The sequence below is a fragment of the Siphateles boraxobius genome, unplaced genomic scaffold (genome assembly GCF_051911475.1).
Source record: "Siphateles boraxobius isolate OS27281-9 unplaced genomic scaffold, OSU_SipBor_1 54, whole genome shotgun sequence".
NCBI classification, from domain to species: Eukaryota; Metazoa; Chordata; class Actinopteri; order Cypriniformes; family Leuciscidae; genus Siphateles; species Siphateles boraxobius.
The window spans coordinates 5,118,989-5,141,037 of NW_027509180.1; the positions used below are offsets into that span (position 1 = coordinate 5,118,989).

Here is a 22,049-nt window from a genome sequence, read left to right on the forward strand (position 1 = left end):
CCCACTTCCATGCAACTGACTGGTAATCTTGCTGATAATTGGAAGCGGTTTAAACAAAGATTTAATATATATTTAGCAGCAAGCGGAGCAGGGGGTGAAGATGAAAAATTGAAAGCTCACATCCTTTTGCATGTTATGGGAGAAGATGCTTTGGATATCTATAACAGCTTTCAGCTGGATGAAGCTAATTTGACTTTAGCAGAGCTAATAATGAAGTTTGAAGAGTACTTTGTGCCTAGTCAGAATGTGACTTTTGAGAGGTACAAGTTTTTCACCCATGACCAAAAGCAAGGAATACCTTTTGATCAGTACTTAGCAGAGCTTCACACTCTAAGCAAAACATGTGAATTTGGCACCCTGAGAGATTCACTAGTGAGAGACAGGATTGTTTGTGGCACAGTGGATAATGCACTCAGAGAAAGATTGCTCAGAGAGACTGGACTTACATTAGATAAGTGTGTCACTATGTCCAGAGCAGCGGAAACCACTCGAGCACAAGCAAAAGAGCTTCGGAGAGGTGAAATCACAGTGCATGCAGTCCATAAAGAACAGATGAAAAAGAAAGCATTTACCAAACAAAAAGGACCGAAAGAGAAGTCTGCAGAATTCAAATGTGGTAAATGTGGAGGCAGTCACAAGCCAAAATCATGTCCTGCATATGGTAAATCCTGTAACAACTATGGAAAGAGCAATCACTATGCAAGATGTTGCAAATCAGCTTTTAAACAGAAAGTTCACGCTGTTGGTGAGGAAGAAGATGAGGATGAAGAGTTCATTGTAGATGTGGTGCGTGCTCATGCAACAGAAAAAGAGGAATGGATCGTGCCAATCGAGGTGAATCAGACAATAATACCATTCAAGTTAGACACAGGTGCTCATGTAAACCTGTTATCTTTTGAAGACTATAAAAAGTTGGCAGTGAAAAGTGAAATACATCCTATTAAAACAAAAGTGACGGGATATACTGGTGAACGTGTTTCTGTTAAAGGCGGATGCATCGCAACCTTCAAACACAGAGGCCAGCAGATAAGAGCATTGCTACTGATCGTGGATACGAGTGCACAACCAATTCTGGGACTCAAGGCATGTACAAAGCTCAATCTGGTCAAAAGAGTGCGGCAAATGTTCATGACTCACTCATGGAGGAGTATAAAGACTGTTTTGAAGGACTTGGATGTCTACCTGGAAAACACAAAATATGTGTGGATAAAAGCGTGCCTCCTGTTGTGCATCCTTGTAGAAAAATCCCTTTCGCGTTACGTGGAAAGCTGAAAGAGGAACTAGCGCGCATGGAAAAATTGGAGGTCATCAAGAAAATAGACGAACCAACTGAATGGGTCAGCTCTCTAGTTGTTTTGCAGAAGAAAACAGGTGCTCTGAGAACGTGCTTGGACCCAAGAGACTTAAACAAAGCAATTAAAAGAGAACACTTTAAGTTACCAACCAGAGAAGAAATCATGGCACAGTTTGCTGGAGCTAAATGGTTCAGTAAACTTGACGCTTCGTCAGGTTTCTGGCAGCTGAGGCTGGACGAAGAGAGTTCGAAACTGTGCACGTTTAACACACCTGAGGGCAGGTACAGGTTTCTTCGTCTGCCGTATGGTATCTTGTCAGCACCTGAAGTCTACCACAAGACTATACACATGATCTTCGAGCACATACCAGGAGTGGAGACCATGATGGATGACATCATAGTCTGGGGCTCGAATTGAGAAGAACATGACGAGAGACTGAGACAAGTGCTAGACAAGACAAGAGAAGTGAATCTGAAGCTTAACAAAGACAAATGTGAGTTTGGAGTGAAAACGCTTACCTTTGTGGGAGATGTTGTCAGTGAAGAGGGAGTGAAGCCTGACCCAAGAAAAACATCAGCAATCAACAATATGGAAAGGCCAAACAACAAAGATGAGGTCAGACGTTTTCTGGGAATGGTCACCTATCTAGCAAAGTTTGTCCCACAGCTGTCAGCACAGTCAGCACCTCTCAGGAGTCTTCTCGAACAGAAAAATGAATGGATCTGGTCTCATGAGCAGGAGAAATGTTTTGTAAAACTTAAAGAGATCCTGACACAAGAGCCCGTGTTAAAGTTTTATGACCCAGAAAGAAGAACAAGGGTCTCGGCAGATGCGTCACAGTACGGCCTGGGAGCGGTGCTGCTGCAGCAATACGACGAGCAGTGGCTACCTGTTGCCTATGCATCTAGAGCCTTGACAAGCGCTGAGTCCAGGTACGCTCAAATTGAGAAGGAGCTATTAGCGAGCATGTATGCATGTGAACGCTTTCACCAATATGTCTATGGTCAAGCTTTTGAAGTAGAAACAGACCATAAACCTCTGGTGTCCATCATGTCCAAACCTCTGAATGACTGTCCTGTGCGGATACAACGCATGCTAATTAGGCTGCAAAAATATGATGTGCACATGATATATACACAGGGGAAATACATGTACACCGCCGACACCTTGTCTAGAGCAGTTGATAAAGGGGAGCAAACGGACAGCGAGAGCACTGCAGAAATACAGGCGTACGTGGACATGGTAGTGACAAATCTGCCAGTAACAGCTGACAGAACAGAACAAATACGGAGAGAGACAAATGCAGATGAAACGATGAAAGAACTCAAGCGTGCAATACAGAAAGGATGGCCTGAAAACAAAAAGGATTGCCCAATGAACATAACAGACTACTGGAACTGCAGAACGGAGCTTACTGTGGTGAATGACACAGTGTTGAAGGGGAGCAAGTTTGTTATTCCATCATCGTTACGTAAACAAATGCTCCAAAAGATACACGAAAGCCATCTCGGAGAAGTCAAGTGTAAACGACGGGCGAGAGAAGTAATGTACTGGCCGAGAATCAACCAAGACATCAGCCAGACAATAGCTTCATGTGAACTTTGTCGCACACACAGGCCAAAACAACAAGCCGAGCCGCTGATGAGTCATCCGGTGCCCCACAGACCTTACTACAAGGTGGGAACTGACCTATTTGACTAGAATGGAAAGAGTTACATAGGTCACCCCTGGCTCCTCCGTCACAACCCTCGCATAGACTGGCATCATAACGTCGTGCTGGAGTGGAGCAAGGAATGTCATAAGTCTTGTCTTGTGTCTGCCTGTCCGTCTGTCTCTGTTTCTATGTTTCAGGAGGAAGCAGGGGATTTGTCTAACGTGCCCACGGAGTACCATGACCTGAAGGAGGTGTTCAGTAAGTCTCGTGCTGCTTCTCTTCCTCCGCACCGTCCCTATGACTGTGCTATAGATTTAGTACCAGGTAAGTCTCCGCCCAAAGGCAAGTTGTATTCGCTTTCTGTCCCAGAGAGGGAGGCTATGGAGAAATATATTTCTGATTCTCTAGCAACCAAGTTCATCCGACCTTCCTCTTCTCCAGCGGGGGCGGGGTTCTTTTTTGTGGGGAAGAAGGACGGGTCTCTGCGACCTTGTATTGATTACCGGGGGTTGAACAACATCACGGTAAAGAATACTTATCCTTTGCCGTTGATGTCTTCTGCCTTCGAGAGGTTGCAGGGAGCGTCCATCTTCACAAAACTGGATTTACATAACGCTTATCATTTGGTCCGCATTAGGGAGGGGGATGAGTGGAAGACTGCTTTTAACACCCCCAGGGGGCACTTTGAATATTTGGTCATGCCGTTCGGGCTGTCCAACTCCCCAGCAGTCTTCCAGGCATTGGTCAATGACGTGTTGCGAGACATGATAGATCAGTTCATATATGTCTACCTGGATGACATATTGATTTTTTCTGCTTCTCTCCAGGAACATGTGCAACACGTCCGACGAGTGCTTCAGAGGTTGCTAGAGAATGGGCTTTTTGTCAAGGCGGAGAAATGCGATTTTCATGCACAGTCTGTTCCTTTCCTAGGGTACATCATTTCGTCTGAGGGAGTGCGTATGGACCCTGAGAAGGTTAAGGCTGTGGTAGAGTGGCCAAGTCCAGATTCCCGTAAGGCCCTACAGAGGTTTCTGGGGTTCGCCAATTTCTACCGGCGTTTCATTCGCAACTTCAGCCAACTAGCCGCGCCTCTGACCGCCTTGACCTCCCCCAGAACGACGTTCAGGTGGTCAGACACAGCTGAAGCTGTGTTTGCCAAACTGAAAGGCCGTTTTGTTTCAGCCCCCATCCTTATTGCCCCTGATTCTTCACGTCAGTTCGTGGTGGAGGTCGATGCGTCAGAGGTGGGGGTAGGTGCAGTGCTGTCCCAACGCTCTCCTGCAGATGATAAGATGCATCCCTGCGCGTTTTTGTCGCATCGCTTATCCCCAGCCGAACGTAATTACGACATTGGTAACAGAGAGTTGTTGGCAGTCAAGTTAGCATTGGAGGAATGGCGCCACTGCTTAGAAGGGTCGGGGGTACCTTTTATCGTCTGGACTGACCACAAGAACCTAGAGTATATCAGAACTGCTAAAAGATTGAACTCCAGGCAGGCTCGGTGGGCACTTTTTTTCGGTCGTTTTGATTTTTCTCTCTCGTACCGCCCGGGTTCTAAGAACATCAAACCCGACTCTTTATCTCGCATTTTTGATCGCTCCGAACGCCCGGTTACTCCCGAGTGCATTTTACCCGAAACCCTATTTGTTTCCACACTCACATGGGAGGTCGAATCGAAGGTCAAGACGGCCTTAGAAGGGGTAACACCTCCGCCCGGTTGCCCACCGAATCGTTTATTTGTGCCGGAGGGATTACGGTCTGACGTCATTCAGTGGGGTCATTGTTCCAACGTGGCTTGCCATCCAGGAGTTAATCGCACTAGTTTTTTAGTCAAGCAACGATTCTGGTGGCCACTTATGGCTCGTGACATTCACAGTTTTGTTTTGGCTTGCTCGGTTTGTGCCACTGGTAAGACTTCCAATCGACCCCCAGACGGGTTACTTCAACCGCTGCCAGTCCCTTCAAGACCCTGGTCCCATATCGCTCTAGATTTTATTACCGCCCTCCCAGGGTAACACAGTCGTTTTGACCGTGGTGGACCGGTTCTCGAAGGCGGCTCATTTTATTCCCTTACCCAAATTACCCTCAGCTAAGGAGACAGTGTTGACAGTCGTAGACCACGTCTTTCGCCTTCATGGCCTCCCGATGGACGTGGTCTCCGACAGGGGACCCCAGTTTGTGTCCAAATTTTGGCGAGAGTTTTGTAGATTACTGGGAGCGACGGTTAGTCTGTCCTCAGGGTTTCATCCCCAGAGGAATGGCCAAACCGAGAGAGCCAACCAGGATCTGGAGAGGGTGTTACGATGTCTGGTTTCCAAGAATCCTTCCTCATGGAGCCAACAACTCTCCATGGTGGAGTACGCCCACAACACATTACCAGTGTCGGCCACGGGCCTATCTCCGTTTGAGTGCAGTTTAGGTTACCAGCCACCAATTTTTCCCAGTCTGGAATCCGAGGTCGCGATCCCCTCCGCTCACGCCTTCGTCCAGAGGTGTCACCGCACCTGGACTAGAGCCCGTGAGACTCTACTCCAGGTGGGGGCGCGCACCAAGGCCAAGGCCGATCGCCACCGGTCAAAGCCTCCCGTATACGTCGTTGGTCAAAAGGTGTGGCTTTCAACAAGAAACATTCCGCTCCGTTTCTAATAAACTGGCTCCCAAATTCATTGGCCCGTTCACTGTCGCCAAGATCATTAGTCCGGTGGCAGTCCGCCTCAATTTACCTCCAGCGTACAGGAGGGTTCATCCCGTTTTTCATGTCTCCAAAATTAAGCCTGTGTTTCATTCTCGTATTAACCCGCCAGTCCCGGTTCCTCCCCCACCGCGACTCGTAGATGGGGAGACCACATATTCGGTCAAATGCATTCTGGACTCTAGGCGGAGGGGACGCGGGTTTCAGTACTTGGTGGACTGGGAAGGTTACGGTCCGGAGGAGAGAGGTTGGGTACCTGCTAGAGACATTCTGGATCACTCCCTCATCGATGATTACAATCGACAGGTAAGGGAGTCTGAGAGCGCCAGGAGGCGTTCTTAGGAGGAGGGGTACTGTCACGGTATACAAATTCATTGTTTCCTTCTCGTCGCGTGGGTTTGTTGTTGTATGCATGCACGTGCACTGTGGGTATGATTGTGTGTCATTGCCTAATCCACTCCAGCTGATCATCGTCTCATTCACCAGCTGCAGCCCATCTCACCACTCTATATATACTTACCGTTGTCTCATCCCTTTTGTCAGATCGTTGTTTGATGTCTTCCCTGTCGGTGTTACGTTCCTGTCTGCCCGCCTGTTCGTGTCCTGTGATCATCGTTGCCGTGTTTGGAGTTTCGTCTGTTCACCGTCTTCACGTGGGATTATTTCACCTTCATTCACCGCACCATCGCATCCGGTTCTGGTCCTGACCATCGAAGTCCCTGCGCCATCATTCCACGCCCGTTGTCTTGTGACTTTGTGTTTTCCCGGATCAATAAATTGTCAACTTGCATTTGCTTCCTGTCTTCCGTCCTGAGAGTATGACATGTGTGGCTTCTGAATTCTCCTAAATTGGCTTTGCCTGTGAAATTAATAGAATAATGATCTATTTAACAAATATACAAAAGACCAGCAAGTATAACATAGTGTATAACAAGTGTAGATTTGGATATAATACACACAAGTTGTACAATATATCATCTATCAACATATATCATTGAAGACCATAGTTATATTCTTGAACCTAATTATTTTTGTTACATTCCACAGTGCGCCAAACCACTACCATCTGGCCATGCACGTCTTCGGTGCACTGACAACTGCAAGCACTCTGATCGAATTAGACGACATGGTTCAAAGTGCTGCAGTTGTGTTCTCCAGTCCATCCTCGGGTCCCAATGTAGATAAACATTTCAAGAACCTGCAGTCGTGGCTGCTGAGAACAGCGACATTGGATGAGACAACCGAGTCCAAAAGTGAGAGCTTTGAGGTAAATATCAATACCAAGTTTGAATTTGAATTCGAACATTTATGGTTTTAATTTGAAAAAATATGCGAAGGTATACTGTTGTTATCAAAGAAATAATATAAAGAAAAGTTAATGAAGTTAAATTTCTTGAGTGAAAATGTACTTAGATAAATGCCATGGAGTGCAGCTACTTTACAATGATATAAAAGTGGGTTAAAAAGATACATATTTGAACATTACTACCAATTATTAACATGTAATGTAAATACTCTACAATAGCAGAAGGACATTACTTAACTTTACTGTGTTTTGTAAGTGTGTGTTGTCATAAAATAAAATAAAAAATATATTTATCTGCCACTGGAACAACACAACACACCATCATTTTAGTATAACAAGACAGAAATTTATAATAAATATAAAGTCCACAACGTCCACAGCCTCAAACATATGTTATGGTATGATTGTCAATTGGTAGCGGTAATAAAGCACATGATTTAGGATCATTAAGAAATTCTATATTAGATATATAAGGAGAAACTTAGCACGGCCATTTTGACATTAAACAACGTTTGACAACTAACAGACACAGAAAAACAAGGGAGCTAATACACACACATGAAATTAGGACACTTATTAATCAGTAACCAAGCAGACAAACATATTAATGAGATGAAACAAAGAAACACATGGGAAAGCTGGGTACACTAAAGATTAACAGACAGTGAACACAGTGAAAAATATTTTTTTTAAAATAGCATTATTTTTAATAAATGTTCCTTTTATGTGTCATTGATGGTTCTTTTATGTTTATTGTGTGGTGGGCTGTGTTGTACTGCTCTCCAAAAATTTTAACTACTTATCAAAAAATTTGGGACAAAACAGCACAACCTCAACAACACATGGCACCAAGTACTGTACATGTCTGGCATGTCCTGCCCCGAAATTATCAAAAAGGTCAAAGGTTAAACTTGTTAAAGTTTTGTCAGTAATTTTTTTAATTTTCAAACAGACCTGTGTAATAATAACACATTGTTACATTACATTAAGGACATCGATGGAGACAACCGATTTGCAAAACGTTGCAAAGATGTAATTTCCAAAGCTCCACTGGACAGGTCTGGAGAGCCGAATGTGTATTTTTGCAGAGGCCTTATCAAGCACCTCAGCAAATACATTCTACCATATTCTGGTTTGTGGACCGGCATAATGCTAGGTTTGTCATCATTAATCAATATATCTATTATCGATATAAAAATCTTGCTTGGTTTTATTCAAATCAAACACATGGCTTTACTTACATTCTTTTGTTCAAAGGGGACCTTGGACGACATGGGACGGGACCACAATATGAGCAGTGCTCTCGAAAATTCAACACGCTCAGAAAGCTTCCAAGACAAGTAATTATAATATATTTTACATGTCACGACTTTATTACTCATTACTTAATGTGTTTAACATTTATCTGTTTTTTTTTTATACATTTCTTGGAACATAACAGAGGACAACAGAACCCAGGGCATAATGGAGAAGAGCCAGTGGGATTTAAAACATATTAGATTTCCCTCGGGCCGCCTGACTAGGCTTGATGATTTTGTGGCCCAGTACCAGACCACTCACACTGCTCTCCTGAAGGAATATGAAGACTCCAAAAGAGTTTTTAGAAGAAAGGTTTGAATAATTTAATTATAGTTTCATTAGAAGTGGTTTGGATCAAAGTGTTTAAGTGAAAGTAAATATAAAGAAACTTAAATTTTGTATGTCATCAAATTATTTGTATTGGTATCTAAAACAGCTCTCCAAAGTTATTGAAATTATAATTGAATGCCTCCATCAAAACTTTACTTTATGCAGACATTTAGAGTGGACCAGGAAAGATGGAAAGAACGGCAGCAAAAAAAGAGGGGGAGATATGTCACACCACTCCGGAAGCCATTTCCTTTCAAAACATCTAAGAAGGTATACTGTAAATATAAAGCTGACATGCCTTACAGAATTAAAAGTAATAGCCTAATCCTAATCTAAACATTTCAGCTACGAAATAGTTTCAGCAACTATTCGAAATAGTTTACTACTTAGATATAAAACAGCAAAAGCCATTTTTACACACTACACAATTGTTACGCAATATTAATATTAGGCCTATATGTGGTTTATCATTTTGTGGGTGGTACATTTTTTTTTTTAAGAAAATATTTATGTAGATTACAACGGAAACTTCTACAAACGATTGAAATATTTATTATATATATATATATATATATGTTTTAAATGTATTTAAAATAGGAAATAAAGAGAAAAACAAAAGGAATTTAACATGAAGATCCTTTGTAAGGTGATTTGTTTTTAAACACACTGTTGATAGGTTGACTCCTCAGTACCTGACACCATTGGGAAATCTTCACCACAGCCTAATTCATCCATGCTGGGGGACCAGGAAGAAACCTTGGATGGAAAGGAGGTAGAACATGGGGATATGTCTACCAATCCTGCATCCTTGGATAAACCATCCATGACATCAATGACCCCACAGCATCAAGTAAGAAGCCTTTCTAGTATCACAAGTTCTAACTGGTGACTTTTAAAGGTTATTATTTAATGGGACACTAAAAAGAAACACATATTCAACTTATGTTTAACTATGTGTAATTTGTTATTTAAATTTATGTCATGCAGCTCACCTCCTGGTGGAGAAAAAAAGACACAGAGGTTGTGGTTTCTGTGATCCCCACCCAGAACATAGGGCAAACAATGATTCTTCGTCACCGTGAGATCAAAACACTTCAACCGCACCGATGGTTATATGGCGAGGTAATATGCATTTCATTCTCTTGAACATCTAGTTATATAAACTATTTAAGTTTTACAATTATAAATATGTTGTTCTATAATTACACTTCAGCTACCACTATTTAGTAATATGAAAAATAAGTAAATTTAGGATAGGATAGTCCCTCAATTGGTAATCAATAAATACAAAAAAACATTAGCCTCATTATAGTGTCACAACGAACAATGACAAATAATGAACAATAACTAAATAATCACCACTTTAACGTATCTGAGATGTGACCAGTTGTCTTTTTGTAGTCTTACCATGGTCATAAAAAGCATTGCTATTTACCCATTAACTCTGTATGAACTACTTGTGTTCTGATTCACAATTTTAAATCGATAAAACAATTATTATTATTAATACATTAAAATAAAGGTCCAGATTACTACTTGTTTCTGCATATTGACTACATATCACCTGAGTCATTAAAACGACCATATTCAGAGTTAAAAATGCAATGTATTTTGTCTCAGACAGTTTAGTTGGTAATAATTGCATATAATTTGACATAGTTACTTAATATTTCATAATGAGGTTGATCTAATTAATAAGTTATTTATTACGTATAAAGAAAATATTTCGGTTCTAAGTTGACTAGTACTTATTGCTTAGGTAAACTGGTTTTCAAATTAACATGTTTTCACAGTGGTAGATACAGTAGCTGAAGTGTTTATGTAGTTTTACTTATTTTCACTGCATTAATTCATGCACAGATAGCCATTAATAATGGACAATTATTGTGAAGTATAATCATAGACCTATGGTTACTTACGTTGTGTTTGTTGTGTGTTTCTTGTTGTAAATATTAAAATATTGAAATGGTTGAATTTAACAGCCCAAAAGTAGAAATTAAATCAAATGTCCTTATGATTACAACTGTAATAATTATAATGTCTTCTTAACATTGTATTTTATTCAATAATAAAACTTAAAATAAATTAAAACATTTCTCCCAAATTTCTTTTTTAGATAATTGAAGGCCTGTTCCATCTTGCTGTCAATCAGCAGGAGATGGGGAACTCGATATACATTCTTAATCACTACACAGCATGGGTGATTCTGCATGGGGAAAGCTCACAGCTTGTCCTGCACAGTTTGTCAAAGGTGACCACAGTGGTTACATGGACTATAGTGTTGATGTGCAATGGATTTGTTTTGTGTGTTTGTTCAGGGACCTTATGCATGTAAAAATATAAATGATCTGTTGCAGCACTACATACTGAATGTATGGTGAATATGCCAGCTTTACATATTGCTTTGAAAGCTAAATTTACTAATTATTATTTACAGTGCAAAGGTAATTATTATTTAACTTCTTCATTAGGTCAACTTTGACAATTACCAGGCCATTCTCTCATTTGTGAACATTGGTAAAGTCCATTGGAAACTTCTGGTGAGTAGCAGAATGATATTTATATTTCATTATTTACAGTGTTTGGTGTATTATTAAAAAAAATGTATTGGTTGCATTTCCACCTTATTATTTTCAGTACATAAATGCTGTCAACCAAACAGTGTACTTGATGGACCCCTCAAAAAATCACACGGAGAAAGCTGATTCCATTCATGCAGCACAAAAAATCAGGTATTCATTGTATAACAAATTAAATTCCTTAACGAAGGAGTGGTCGTTGGTGGAGATAAATATTTACTTATGTACATTCACTAAAAGGGGTACACCAAATATTAACCCAATAGCCTGTAAAAATTCTTTTTAAAGGAAATTCACTATATCATTTTTTTCCCAAATTGCAAATTAAAATAATCACATCACAATATATGGAGGCATTACAAATGCTGTAAAGACTTTGAATTACATTAAATTAATGGATTTATTTATATTCCATACCTTGTAATTTGGTTTAGTATAAACTTAATTAAATTAAGAGTTTAAGAGAATTATTTGGTTGTACTCAGACTTTTACAATTAGAAGAATTATAAGTTTAGAATCTACATATCATTTTAAAGCAAAGCTTTTTGTAATCTATTTCTAATTAATACGTATTCCTGTAATACATCACATAGTGAGTACCTACAGATGAGGAAAACGAACCATGGAAAAATGGAGTGGGTGGACATAAAATGGAAAGGAGGAGTTCTGAAACATCCATTCCAGCAGGATGCCAGTAGCTGTGGGGTCATTGTCACCATGGTATGTGAAGTTTTGTAATATCTCTCTCTTTTTTTATTACATAAATAAAGTTGATATTTCTTTCAACAATTTACACCACATAAATATTAATATTTGTTTAGATTGCAAGGGCAATAGTGATGGCATTTCCAGCTGTTCCAGTTTTACATTTTGGAACATCCAAAAAGGAAATGGCACAAGAGCGGAAAACGATGGCTCTGCAGATACTGAAAGAATCAGGTTTGTAAAGCAAGTGTTTGTCTGTTGTGTGGAGGGATACAAAACAAAATGCAGCTTTACAGTTTAGACTCTAGTCAGAATTCAAATGCACAATGTGTAGTGTAATATAAAAACAGCAATACAAAAATTATTTTATTTGTAATTTGAATAAAACTATCTGTTAATGCAGCATCAGAGAAAAATAGATGGTTATAACAATAATTAAATAATTCACAGTTCAAAGAAAGAATTCACAATAGTTAAGATGTCCTCTGACGGTCAACACTCACAGCCAGTTTGTATATTATTAAATTAAAGCTACCACAAAATGTAGGGTAGTAGTATCAGCTAAGACAGATGGAATACGACCTGTAAAGCCATGCTACACAGTAATTTAAGTGAATTCAACATACAGTATGGTGAGCTACAACACAGAGCTGCATACTGCTGTTATAATATGGTTACTACAAAAAGCTATAAAGATTTGGACAGTAACCAAAATATTTCATATATATATATATATATATATATATATATATATATTAAATATTTTATTGCTTAAAATACTTTTTCACCATTGTTGTTGCAAAAATATTCATTAAACAAAAGTCACAACGTAAGAGACATTTCTGAGTCAAGCTGTCTTTTAAAAGTTATTTATTAATGCAAGAAGGCCCAGTTACCACACAGAAGTCAAGTACAATCTGCAAAGCAAGTGTGACAGAGCTGAGCAGCCTTTATACCTTCTCTCAAGTTTACCTGCTTGCAGGCTCTTATTTAAACAAGGGAAGGTTTATCGGTTGGTGATCTAATCCTGCTGAGTTAATTCTTACAAACCCACAAGTTCTAAATTGGATGACCTCTGTTTCAACCTGGCTCCTTCTGATGTCTCAGCTGCTTCTCAGTGTTAAAACACACATTAGTCAATTGTTGTCAGACCACAGTCCAATAAACGGTCGTTTCAATGTCTTACTGAAAGCGAATGAAAATCAACACTGTAAATCAATGAAAATCAAATTTTCCCATAACACCAGAGTGTTGTTATTTAACAGCATTATGTGTAATTTATCAAGAAAACAAAACAAAAAAACCCACAAAGCAGAGCAGTAATACTGATGCCACAGGAGGGTGTTTATAGTTTGTTGGCAATGGCAATGCAGTACATGCAATCATAAACACACAGGGGATATACTGAAATTACAAATAAAGATGACATTCGCAGAGCAGGCTAAAGGAAATGTGATCACGTGTAATACATGCCAGTAATTCAAGTTAACAAGCCTGGCAAATAAAAAAAAAGATTCCAGATAACTATGCTGTGTATTAAGGCATGGAAATATTGCAAGCAAGTAGACATAATGCAATAAATAAAAGGAAACATACCGATAAACAGCAACACAATAGATATACTGTGACATAAATAGGTTCACGAAAATGAAAGGGGTATAAATGTAATAATAATAGTAAAAATAATTTCTTGACACAAGTTACACACATTTGTATTTTCATTAATTTAAAACTTGGTTTAAACGCAACATTTAGTAATTACAGTACTTAAATATCTCGCTGGTTATATAAAAATATCTTGCTGGTTAAATATATAAATAAGGGCATTCTTCGATGTATGTAATAATGATGTAAGATGGTTCCTTTAAAATGGACATGTACATTAAACATTATATCTGTGTTACCCATTTATTTATTTATAATACTTTAGTGTTTGATGAGACCAATCACTGTTCCATGTGCGCACAGAAAGAAGTAATTGGAAGTAGGCAACGTGTGGCAAAGTGGGTACGTTTTTTGGTTCATTTCTAAAAGGATAATTGGAAAGTAATAAGGAGCAGCAATTTAAAACATGCATATGTGTATGTAGGAGTTCAGTAATATTTCTAACTTATTTTAGATCCAGTGTGACCGCTGCAAGAGATGGTACCACGAAAAGTGCCTGGGAATGACTCAGAAGCAGCTGAAATGGGCCAGACGCAATAATTGGGACTGCATTTTGTGCTGTTAAATCTGTTAAAAAGTTAACAGAATTACTACATTTATGGTATTTATCTTTTTATTTACATTTTGCTACTGTCAAATTTTTTGGTAAAATAATATTGCTAACTACATTGTTCATTTAAAAAAATTGTTCACATATTCACTAAAGAAAAGAGTTAAGAGTTTTAAATATTTTGTAAATAATTAAATAAAAATGTAAATGTGAAAATCAATAACAGAATATATTGTGAAGGTGAGGTGAAATTTGTCTGTTGACAAAACAGCATATATATGAGATTTGGGGGGCTCTTATTTTGTAAAACAACACCAGAATGTCCTGAAACTTTGCAGGGGACACGTTGAGAAGGTGTCCTCTCCATCTGAGGTGGAATTGGTCTGTGCAAATTAGGACTTTTATTTTTATGATTTTCTGAATGTATGCAGACAACAGGTGATATATGAGTTTTGGGGGCTCTTATTTTGTAAAACAACATCAGAATGTCCTGAAACTTTGCAGGGGGCACAGTGAGAAGGTGTCCTCTCCATCTGAGGTGGAATTGGTCTGTGCAAATTAGGACTTTTATTTGTATGATTTTCTGAATGTATGGAGACAATAGGTAGGCCTAATATATGAGTTTTGGGGGCTCTTATTTTGTAAAACAACATCAGAATGTCCTGAAACTTTGCAGGGGACACCTTGAGAAGGTGTCCTCTCTATCTGAGGCGGAATTGGTCTGTGGAAATTAGGACTTTTATTTTTATGATTTTCTGAATGTATGCAGACAACAGGTGATATATGAGTTTTGGGGGCTCTTATTTTGTAAAACAACATCAGAATGTCCTGAAACTTTGCAGGGGGCACGGTGAGAAGGTGTCCTCTCCATCTGAGGTGTAATTGGTCTGTTAAAATTAGGACTTTTATTTTTATGATTTTCTGAATGTATGGAGACAACAGGTAGGCCTAATATATGAGTTTTGGGGGCTCTTATTTTGTAAAACAACATCAGAATGTCCTGAACCTTTGCAGGGGACACGTTGAGAAGGTGTCCTCTCCATCAGAGGTGGAATTGGTCTGTGGAAATTAGGACTTTTATTTTTATGATTTTCTGAATGTATGGAGACAACAGGTAGGCCTAATATATGAGTTTTGGGGGCTCTTATTTTGTAAAACAACATCAGAATGTCCTGAAACTTTGCAGGGGACACGTTGAGAAGGTGTCCTCTCCATCTGAGGTGGAATTGGTCTGTGAAAATTAGGACTTTTATTTTTATGATTTTCTGAATGTATGGAGACAACAGGTAGGCCTAATATATGAGTTTTGTGGGCTCTTATTTTGTAAAACAACATCAGAATGTCCTGAAACTTTGCAGGGGACACCTTGAGAAGGTGTCCTCTCCATCAGAGGTGGAATTGGTCTGTGGAAATTAGGACTTTTATTTTTATGATTTTCTGAATGTATGGAGACAACAGGTAGGCCTAATATATGAGTTTTGGGGGCTCTTTTTTTGTAAAACAACATCAGAATGTCCTGAAACTTTGCAGGGGACACGTTGAGAAGGTGTCCTCTCCATCTGAGGTGGAATTGGTCTGTGGAAATTAGGACTTTTATTTTTATGATTTTCTGAATATATGTAGACAACAGGTGATATATGAGTTTTGGGGGCTCTTATTTTGTAAAACAACATCAGAATGTCCTGAAACTTTGCAGGGGGCACGGTGAGAAGGTGTCCTCTCCATCTGAGGTGGAATTGGTCTGTGGAAATTAGGACTTTTATTTTTATGATTTTCTGAATGTATGGAGATAATAGGTAGGCCTAATATATGAGTTTTGGGGGCTCTTATTTTGTAAAACAACATCAGAATGTCCTGAAACTTTGCAGGGGACACGTTGAGAAGGTGTCTTCTCCATCTGAGGTGGAATTGGTCTGTGGAAATTAGGACTTTTATTTTTATGATTTACTGAATGTATGCAGACAACAGGTGATATATGAGTTTTGGGGGCTCTTAGTTTGTAAAACAACATCAGAATGTCCTGAAACTTTGCAGGGGACACCTTGAGAAGGTGTCCTCTCCATCTGAGGTGGAATTGGTCTGTGGAAATTAGGACTTTTATTTTTATGATTTTCTGAATGTATGGAGACAACAGGTAGGCCTAATATATGAGTTTTGGGGGCTCTTATTTTGTAAAACAACATCAGAATGTCCTGAAACTTTGCAGGGGACACCTTGAGAAGGTGTCCTCTCTATCTGAGGCGGAATTGGTCTGTGGAAATTAGGACTTTTATTATTATGATTTTCTGAATGTATGCAGACAACAGGTGATTTATGAGTTTTGGGGGCTCTTATTTTGTAAAACAACATCAGAATGTCCTGAAACTTTGCAGGGGGCACGGTGAGAAGGTGTCCTCTCCATCTGAGGTGGAATTGGTCTGTGGAAATTAGGACTTTTATTTTTATGATTTTCTGAATGTATGGAGACAATAGGTAGGCCTAATATATGAGTTTTGGGGGCTCTTATTTTGTAAAACAACATCAGAATGTCCTGAAACTTTGCAGGGGACACGTTGAGAAGGTGTCCTCTCCATCTGAGGTGGAATTGGTCTGTGGAAATTAGGACTTTTATTTTTATGATTTTCTGAATGTATGGAGACAACAGGTAGGCCTAATATATGAGTTTTGGGGGCTCTTATTTTGTAAAACAACATCAGAATGTCCTGAAACTTTGCAGGGGACACGTTGAGAAGGTGTCCTCTCCATCAGAGGTGGAATTGCTCTGTGGAAATTAGGAATTTTATTTTTATGATTTTCTGAATGTATGGAGACAACAGGTAGGCCTAATATATGAGTTTTGGGGGCTCTTATTTTGTAAAACAACATCAGAATGTCCTGAACCTTTGCAGGGGACACGTTGAGAAGGTGTCCTCTCCATCTGAGGTGGAATTGGTCTGTGGAAATTAGGACTTTTATTTTTATGATTTTCTGAATGTATGCAGACAACAGGTGATATATGAGTTTTGGGGGCTCTTATTTTGTAAAACAACATCAGAATGTCCTGAAACTTTGCAGGGGGCACGGTGAGAAGGTGTCCTCTCCATCTGAGGTGGAATTGGTCTGTGGAAATTAGGACTTTTATTTTTATGATTTTCTGAATGTATGGAGACAATAGGTAGGCCTATATGAGTTTTGGGGGCTCTTATTTTGTAAAACAACATCAGAATGTCCTGAAACTTTGCAGGGGACACGTTGAGAAGGTGTCCTCTCCATCTGAGGTGGAATTGGTCTGTGGAAATTAGGACTTTTATTTTTATGATTTTCTGAATTTATGCAGACAACAGGTGATATATGAGTTTTGGGGGCTCTTATTTTGTAAAACAACATCAGAATGTCCTGAAACTTTGCAGGTGACACCTTGATAAGGTGTCCTCTCCATCTGAGGTGGAATTGGTCTGTGGAAATTAGGACTTTTATTTTTATGATTTTCTGAATGTATGCAGACAACAGGTGATATATGAGTTTTGGGGGCTCTTATTTTGTAAAACAACATCAGATATATAGATAGATAGATAGATAGATAGATAGATAGATAGATAGATAGACGGACGGACGGACGGACTAACTGAAATAGCCTTCGCTGGAAGAATGGTTGACTGAATGGTTTCAGAATGGTTGACGGTCTTACCGTAATACCTAGTGTATAAGCGCATAGAGAAATATATTGGCGGCTAGTTTGACTGCTCATTTCGAGGTGGAGGCTGGCTTGACTGCAGTGAAAAACTGCGACGCTGAAACTCAGTGAGGGAAGAAGAGGGAATCGGCGCGAGCGAGCGGTGACGTCATCGGCCGCCAACTGTAGATGATCAGAGACGCGCCTATGGCAAGCCGGTTTAGCATTAAATACCCCTGGCTGTACTAGTCGTAATTTAGTTTTGACTAGTCAAAATTCAAATTCCAGATATTTTAATTCCAATTTTGACTCGTCGTAATTGGAATTAATATACAATGTGATTGACAAGTCATAATAGGCTATGCATTGAAGATATCTACAATGCTATTTTTGACTAGTCATATTCTTCAATTGACTTCCTTTGGAAAATATTTCCGGATATCTTCAAATGAGTTTTGACTAGTAGAAATTGTAATTAAAGATATCTATAATTGATTTTGTAAGTCATTAAATATGGCACGACTTTTTAGCATAGGCCTATAAGGAACATTACCAGAAACGTAGGCTACATTATCTGTCCTTGAACTGTTACAGTGAATACAAAGTATTTCATCCAAAAAAAATCTAAAACTGACTGATGGTTGATTTCTGTGAGTTGGTCTGTAAATGGATATGCCATTTATTAGGTTCTCAAATATTTTTTTCTTTATTAAAAACACTTTTGAAAATTAGTCCTTGTCATTGTCCTCCGTCAAATTGGAGCTACAGCTTTCATAGTTTTGTTATGCTAAAAACTGTTATTTAGAAAATAACTCCATCAATAACAAGTTCTTATCATTCACATCAATTGATTAAAAACATGAAATTATACATAAATTCTACAAATAAATACAATTTTACAACTGTCCCCATGTTTTCGGTCAGTCCTGTCACGTTTACATAAAACTCTACATAAAATGTGTGCAATACGCCTTTAAGGGTATGACTCAGAGGAAGTGACATCATTTGACAGAGGTGAAGCTGTAATTGATCAAGGATAAGTTCTCTAATTGAATTGTATGATTTTAAACTTGTTTTTGTATGTTTTTTTTGAGGAGGACGAGCTAAAGGGTCAGGCCCTGCACTGAAAAAAGTCTAACATTGCTGTTGTTCGTTTAATGTGTATTTTCTCGTTGAAATAACTTAAAATTATTATTTTTTTCATTTAAAGTAAACATTTTAGTTTATATGTATGGTTGAATTCATTTTTTTTAAATGGATAAAATATAAATTGGCAGCGGGACATTAAACTGAATTTATTCATTAGATCAAAGCATTTTTATTAGATTAATTATGATTTGCACATGCGCATTGTTGAGTTGGAGATCCCGCTCTCTGACCTGACCTGTTTAAATAAAGCATTAAAAAAAAACGTCCATCACAGTTGAACTGTCTGTGAAGAACACGCACACAATCTGTCGAGCGGCGGCCGTGACGGTACACTTCTACAGACCAGAAGAAGACACAGAAGAACTACGAGCAACATTGATACTGGTAAGCTAAAAACAATACACTTTGTATACCATAACGTTTTTTTTCTTCCAAGTAATGTATACCTGGCTGGCCTTGACTCTGGCCGTAATTTAAGCACTCAGGCTTGATAGCATGTAAATTATATGACGCTAACGTTAGCTAACTGGATAATAAATGCATTGACGTTAGATAAAGTTACCTCGTGCAAGTTAGTTAACGTTACAGCTAATGTTATGTTCGTGAATTCAAATGCATTTGTTCTGCTGGGTGTTTTTAATAGTTAGAAGTGGCGCGAAGAGCCTAGAAAATGTTCATTTGCCGAGATGAATGTACCGTAAAACTTCAAATAATAGCCCGGGCTTTTATTTTCCCAAATCGTCGAACTGCACCGGCTTGTATTTGAGACCGGCGTCTATATGAGACAGGCCTTTATAATTTAGTCTTAAGATGTTGTTCCTAGAGTCTCTCTCTAAAAATCTCCAAATGCTCCACGTGAAACTGCGGTCTTCCGACCTTTTACTATCGTGATAATTGATTTTGATTAATATGCGCGAGGGAGAGAGAGCAATACAGCACGTGTTGTTTGAAGACGTGAGAGTGCGCGCTCGGGTTCAAGCTGCAAATTTGACTGATAGTTAACTAACTTCTGCTGTCAATAGCATAAGGTCATATGTGATATTTTATTTACACTCCTAATTATCTTGTGTTCAGTATTTATCAGCCATAATATTACAAGGCCCAGCTATTTCTAGCTGGTAATGTTAGTTTGCTACACTGTTAACAGTATTTGCATGTCGTAGAAATGTACTAAAATGTTAGCCAGCTTTCCTAAAATCATAAAATAAAGTATATATCTATTAATGTTAAATGTTGGGTATTCTTAATTTGTGCATGATGTTAGTAGATAACACACTTTGATGGCTAACAGCTAAAACGAATCATGTTTTCTCTTTCAACTTCAGGGAAGCAGCCTCCAATCAGCTGTGCAAATTATTTGGAAGCTCCTGCCAGTGATCATTGCTTGTGGTAAGTTCTATTTACAATGTTATGAGGGCATTTGTGATAATTAGGCTTCCTAAAGTGTAGAAATTTCTCTCATCTGGGAAGTCATTCTACCAGATCTACTAAGTAAAACTAGATGTGGTCTGCTCAGTTGCCTAAAGGTATCTTTTCTATCTCATGTTTCTTCAGTTAGCCATACATGTGGAAATGTAAAGACTGTGACAATTCATATTCAAGAAGATCTGAACTTCTGAAACACTATAAACTTGATCATCGGCATTATGGACGGGGCCGTGCTTACCCCTGTACGTATGAGAATTGCCCATGCACATGCAGGACATGGAAAGCTCTACTGACCCATCTAAGCAAATACCATCCTGCTCAACAATCCTCACAGAAAGATAGCTTTTCAAAATTCTTCAAGTGCCACATTTGCGACAACAATCTACTTTCTACTGAGACAGACTATTTTCGACACATTGGGAAACATTTGAAAAATCATGAATCTGTCAGTTGTATGTTTGCTGGTTGCTCATACAAAAGCAATCTATATGGAGCTTTCAATACTCACAAATGGAGAAAACATACCCCCCATACAATTAATGATTTAAAGCCTGGAATTGTTAATGGACCTGTTGATAGTCCTGCTGTTGTAGAATCATTTGAAAGAGGCAATACTGAGCTGTCAGATGATGATTTACTATCTGAAGAACTTCCTGATGAAGAATCAACACATTTGACAAATGTTATTGAACTTAAATTAGCCTCAGTCTTACTTAAGTTAGAAAATGGTTTTATGGTCCCAAGTGCAGCTGTGAATGAACTACTTGAAGAGTTGCAATATTTAATTGGTACTGTATCCGTGCCGGCCACCCAAGAGACAATAATCCACTTCTTAAAGGATCACAATTGCCAGATTGATGAATCGCTTGTGAAAGAGTTGGCCACTGTACTTTGCACTTCCAATCCCATTCAAGCTGCAATAGGAAACCATGGTCCACTGTCAACCACTTGGAAACGGAAGACATACTATAGAAAAAACTTCAGTGTTGTGAAACCAGTTGAATATGTGTTAGACCGAAAGAATGGAAAGTCTTTTCAGTATGTGCCTTTGCTAAAATCTTTGCAGCAACTTCTAAATTGTGAACCTATACTAAATAAGGCTACAAATTTGAAAGAAAAATATCAACCAGGGGATAGTGATAAGCAGGTATACAGATCATTTTGGGATGGAAATCTCTTTAAAAGAAATGCTATTCTCTCAAAAGAGTGTGCAATTTCTTTGATTTTGTACGTTGACGATTTTGAAATATGCAATCCCCTTGGTACATCACGTAAAAAACACAAAATATGTGCCTTGTATTGGATTTTAGGCAATCTGCCACCTGGTTTTCAGTCATTGTTGTCCTCTATCCATTTGGCTGCATTGATCAATAGCAATGATGTCAAGGTTTATGGTTATGACAAAGTTTTAGAGCCTTTGACTAGTGATCTCATAACATTAGAACAAAATGGGGTTTTTGTGAGTAAGTTGGGGAAAACTTTGGAGGGCACAGTGCAGTGTGTTGTTGCCGATAACCTTGGAGCACACAGTATTGCTGGTTTTGTAGAAAGTTTTTCTGGCAGATATGTTTGCAGATTTTGTACGGCAGATAGGTTAGATTTTCAGACCAAGGACGTTGGAGCTGGAGGTTTCTCGCAGAGAACTGAAGAGATTCACACAAGTCATCTTAAAACCCTTGAGGAAAATTCTTTGGCCAACTGTTATGGTGTTACGAGGAAATGTGTTTTGTCAGAAAAACTT

At 38.8% G+C, this 22,049-nt stretch overlaps 2 protein-coding genes across 2 annotated transcripts; one reads left to right on the plus strand and one right to left on the minus strand.

Moving 5' to 3' along the window:
* The window catches only part of LOC143714420 (uncharacterized), a 596,609-nt gene that overhangs the window by 519,965 nt on the left and 54,595 nt on the right, over window positions 1-22,049 (minus strand).
* LOC143714450 (uncharacterized) lies at window positions 143-14,304 on the plus strand. Of its 2 annotated transcripts, XM_077205659.1 has the most exons (16): window positions 143-2,972; window positions 6,188-6,460; window positions 6,692-6,911; window positions 7,941-8,106; window positions 8,208-8,290; window positions 8,392-8,561; window positions 8,745-8,849; window positions 9,256-9,429; window positions 9,567-9,701; window positions 10,696-10,830; window positions 11,051-11,119; window positions 11,217-11,311; window positions 11,753-11,879; window positions 11,981-12,098; window positions 13,795-13,871; window positions 13,984-14,304. In XM_077205659.1, the coding sequence occupies exons 6-16, from the start codon at window positions 8,415-8,417 to the stop codon at window positions 14,092-14,094; spliced, it is 1,293 nt and encodes a 430-aa protein (XP_077061774.1). In that variant the 5' UTR covers window positions 143-2,972; window positions 6,188-6,460; window positions 6,692-6,911; window positions 7,941-8,106; window positions 8,208-8,290; window positions 8,392-8,414; the 3' UTR covers window positions 14,095-14,304. The 2 variants fall into 2 exon arrangements, with proteins under 2 accessions (XP_077061774.1, XP_077061775.1); XM_077205660.1 differs by lacking the exon at window positions 143-2,972 and having other exon boundaries at window positions 5,304-6,911.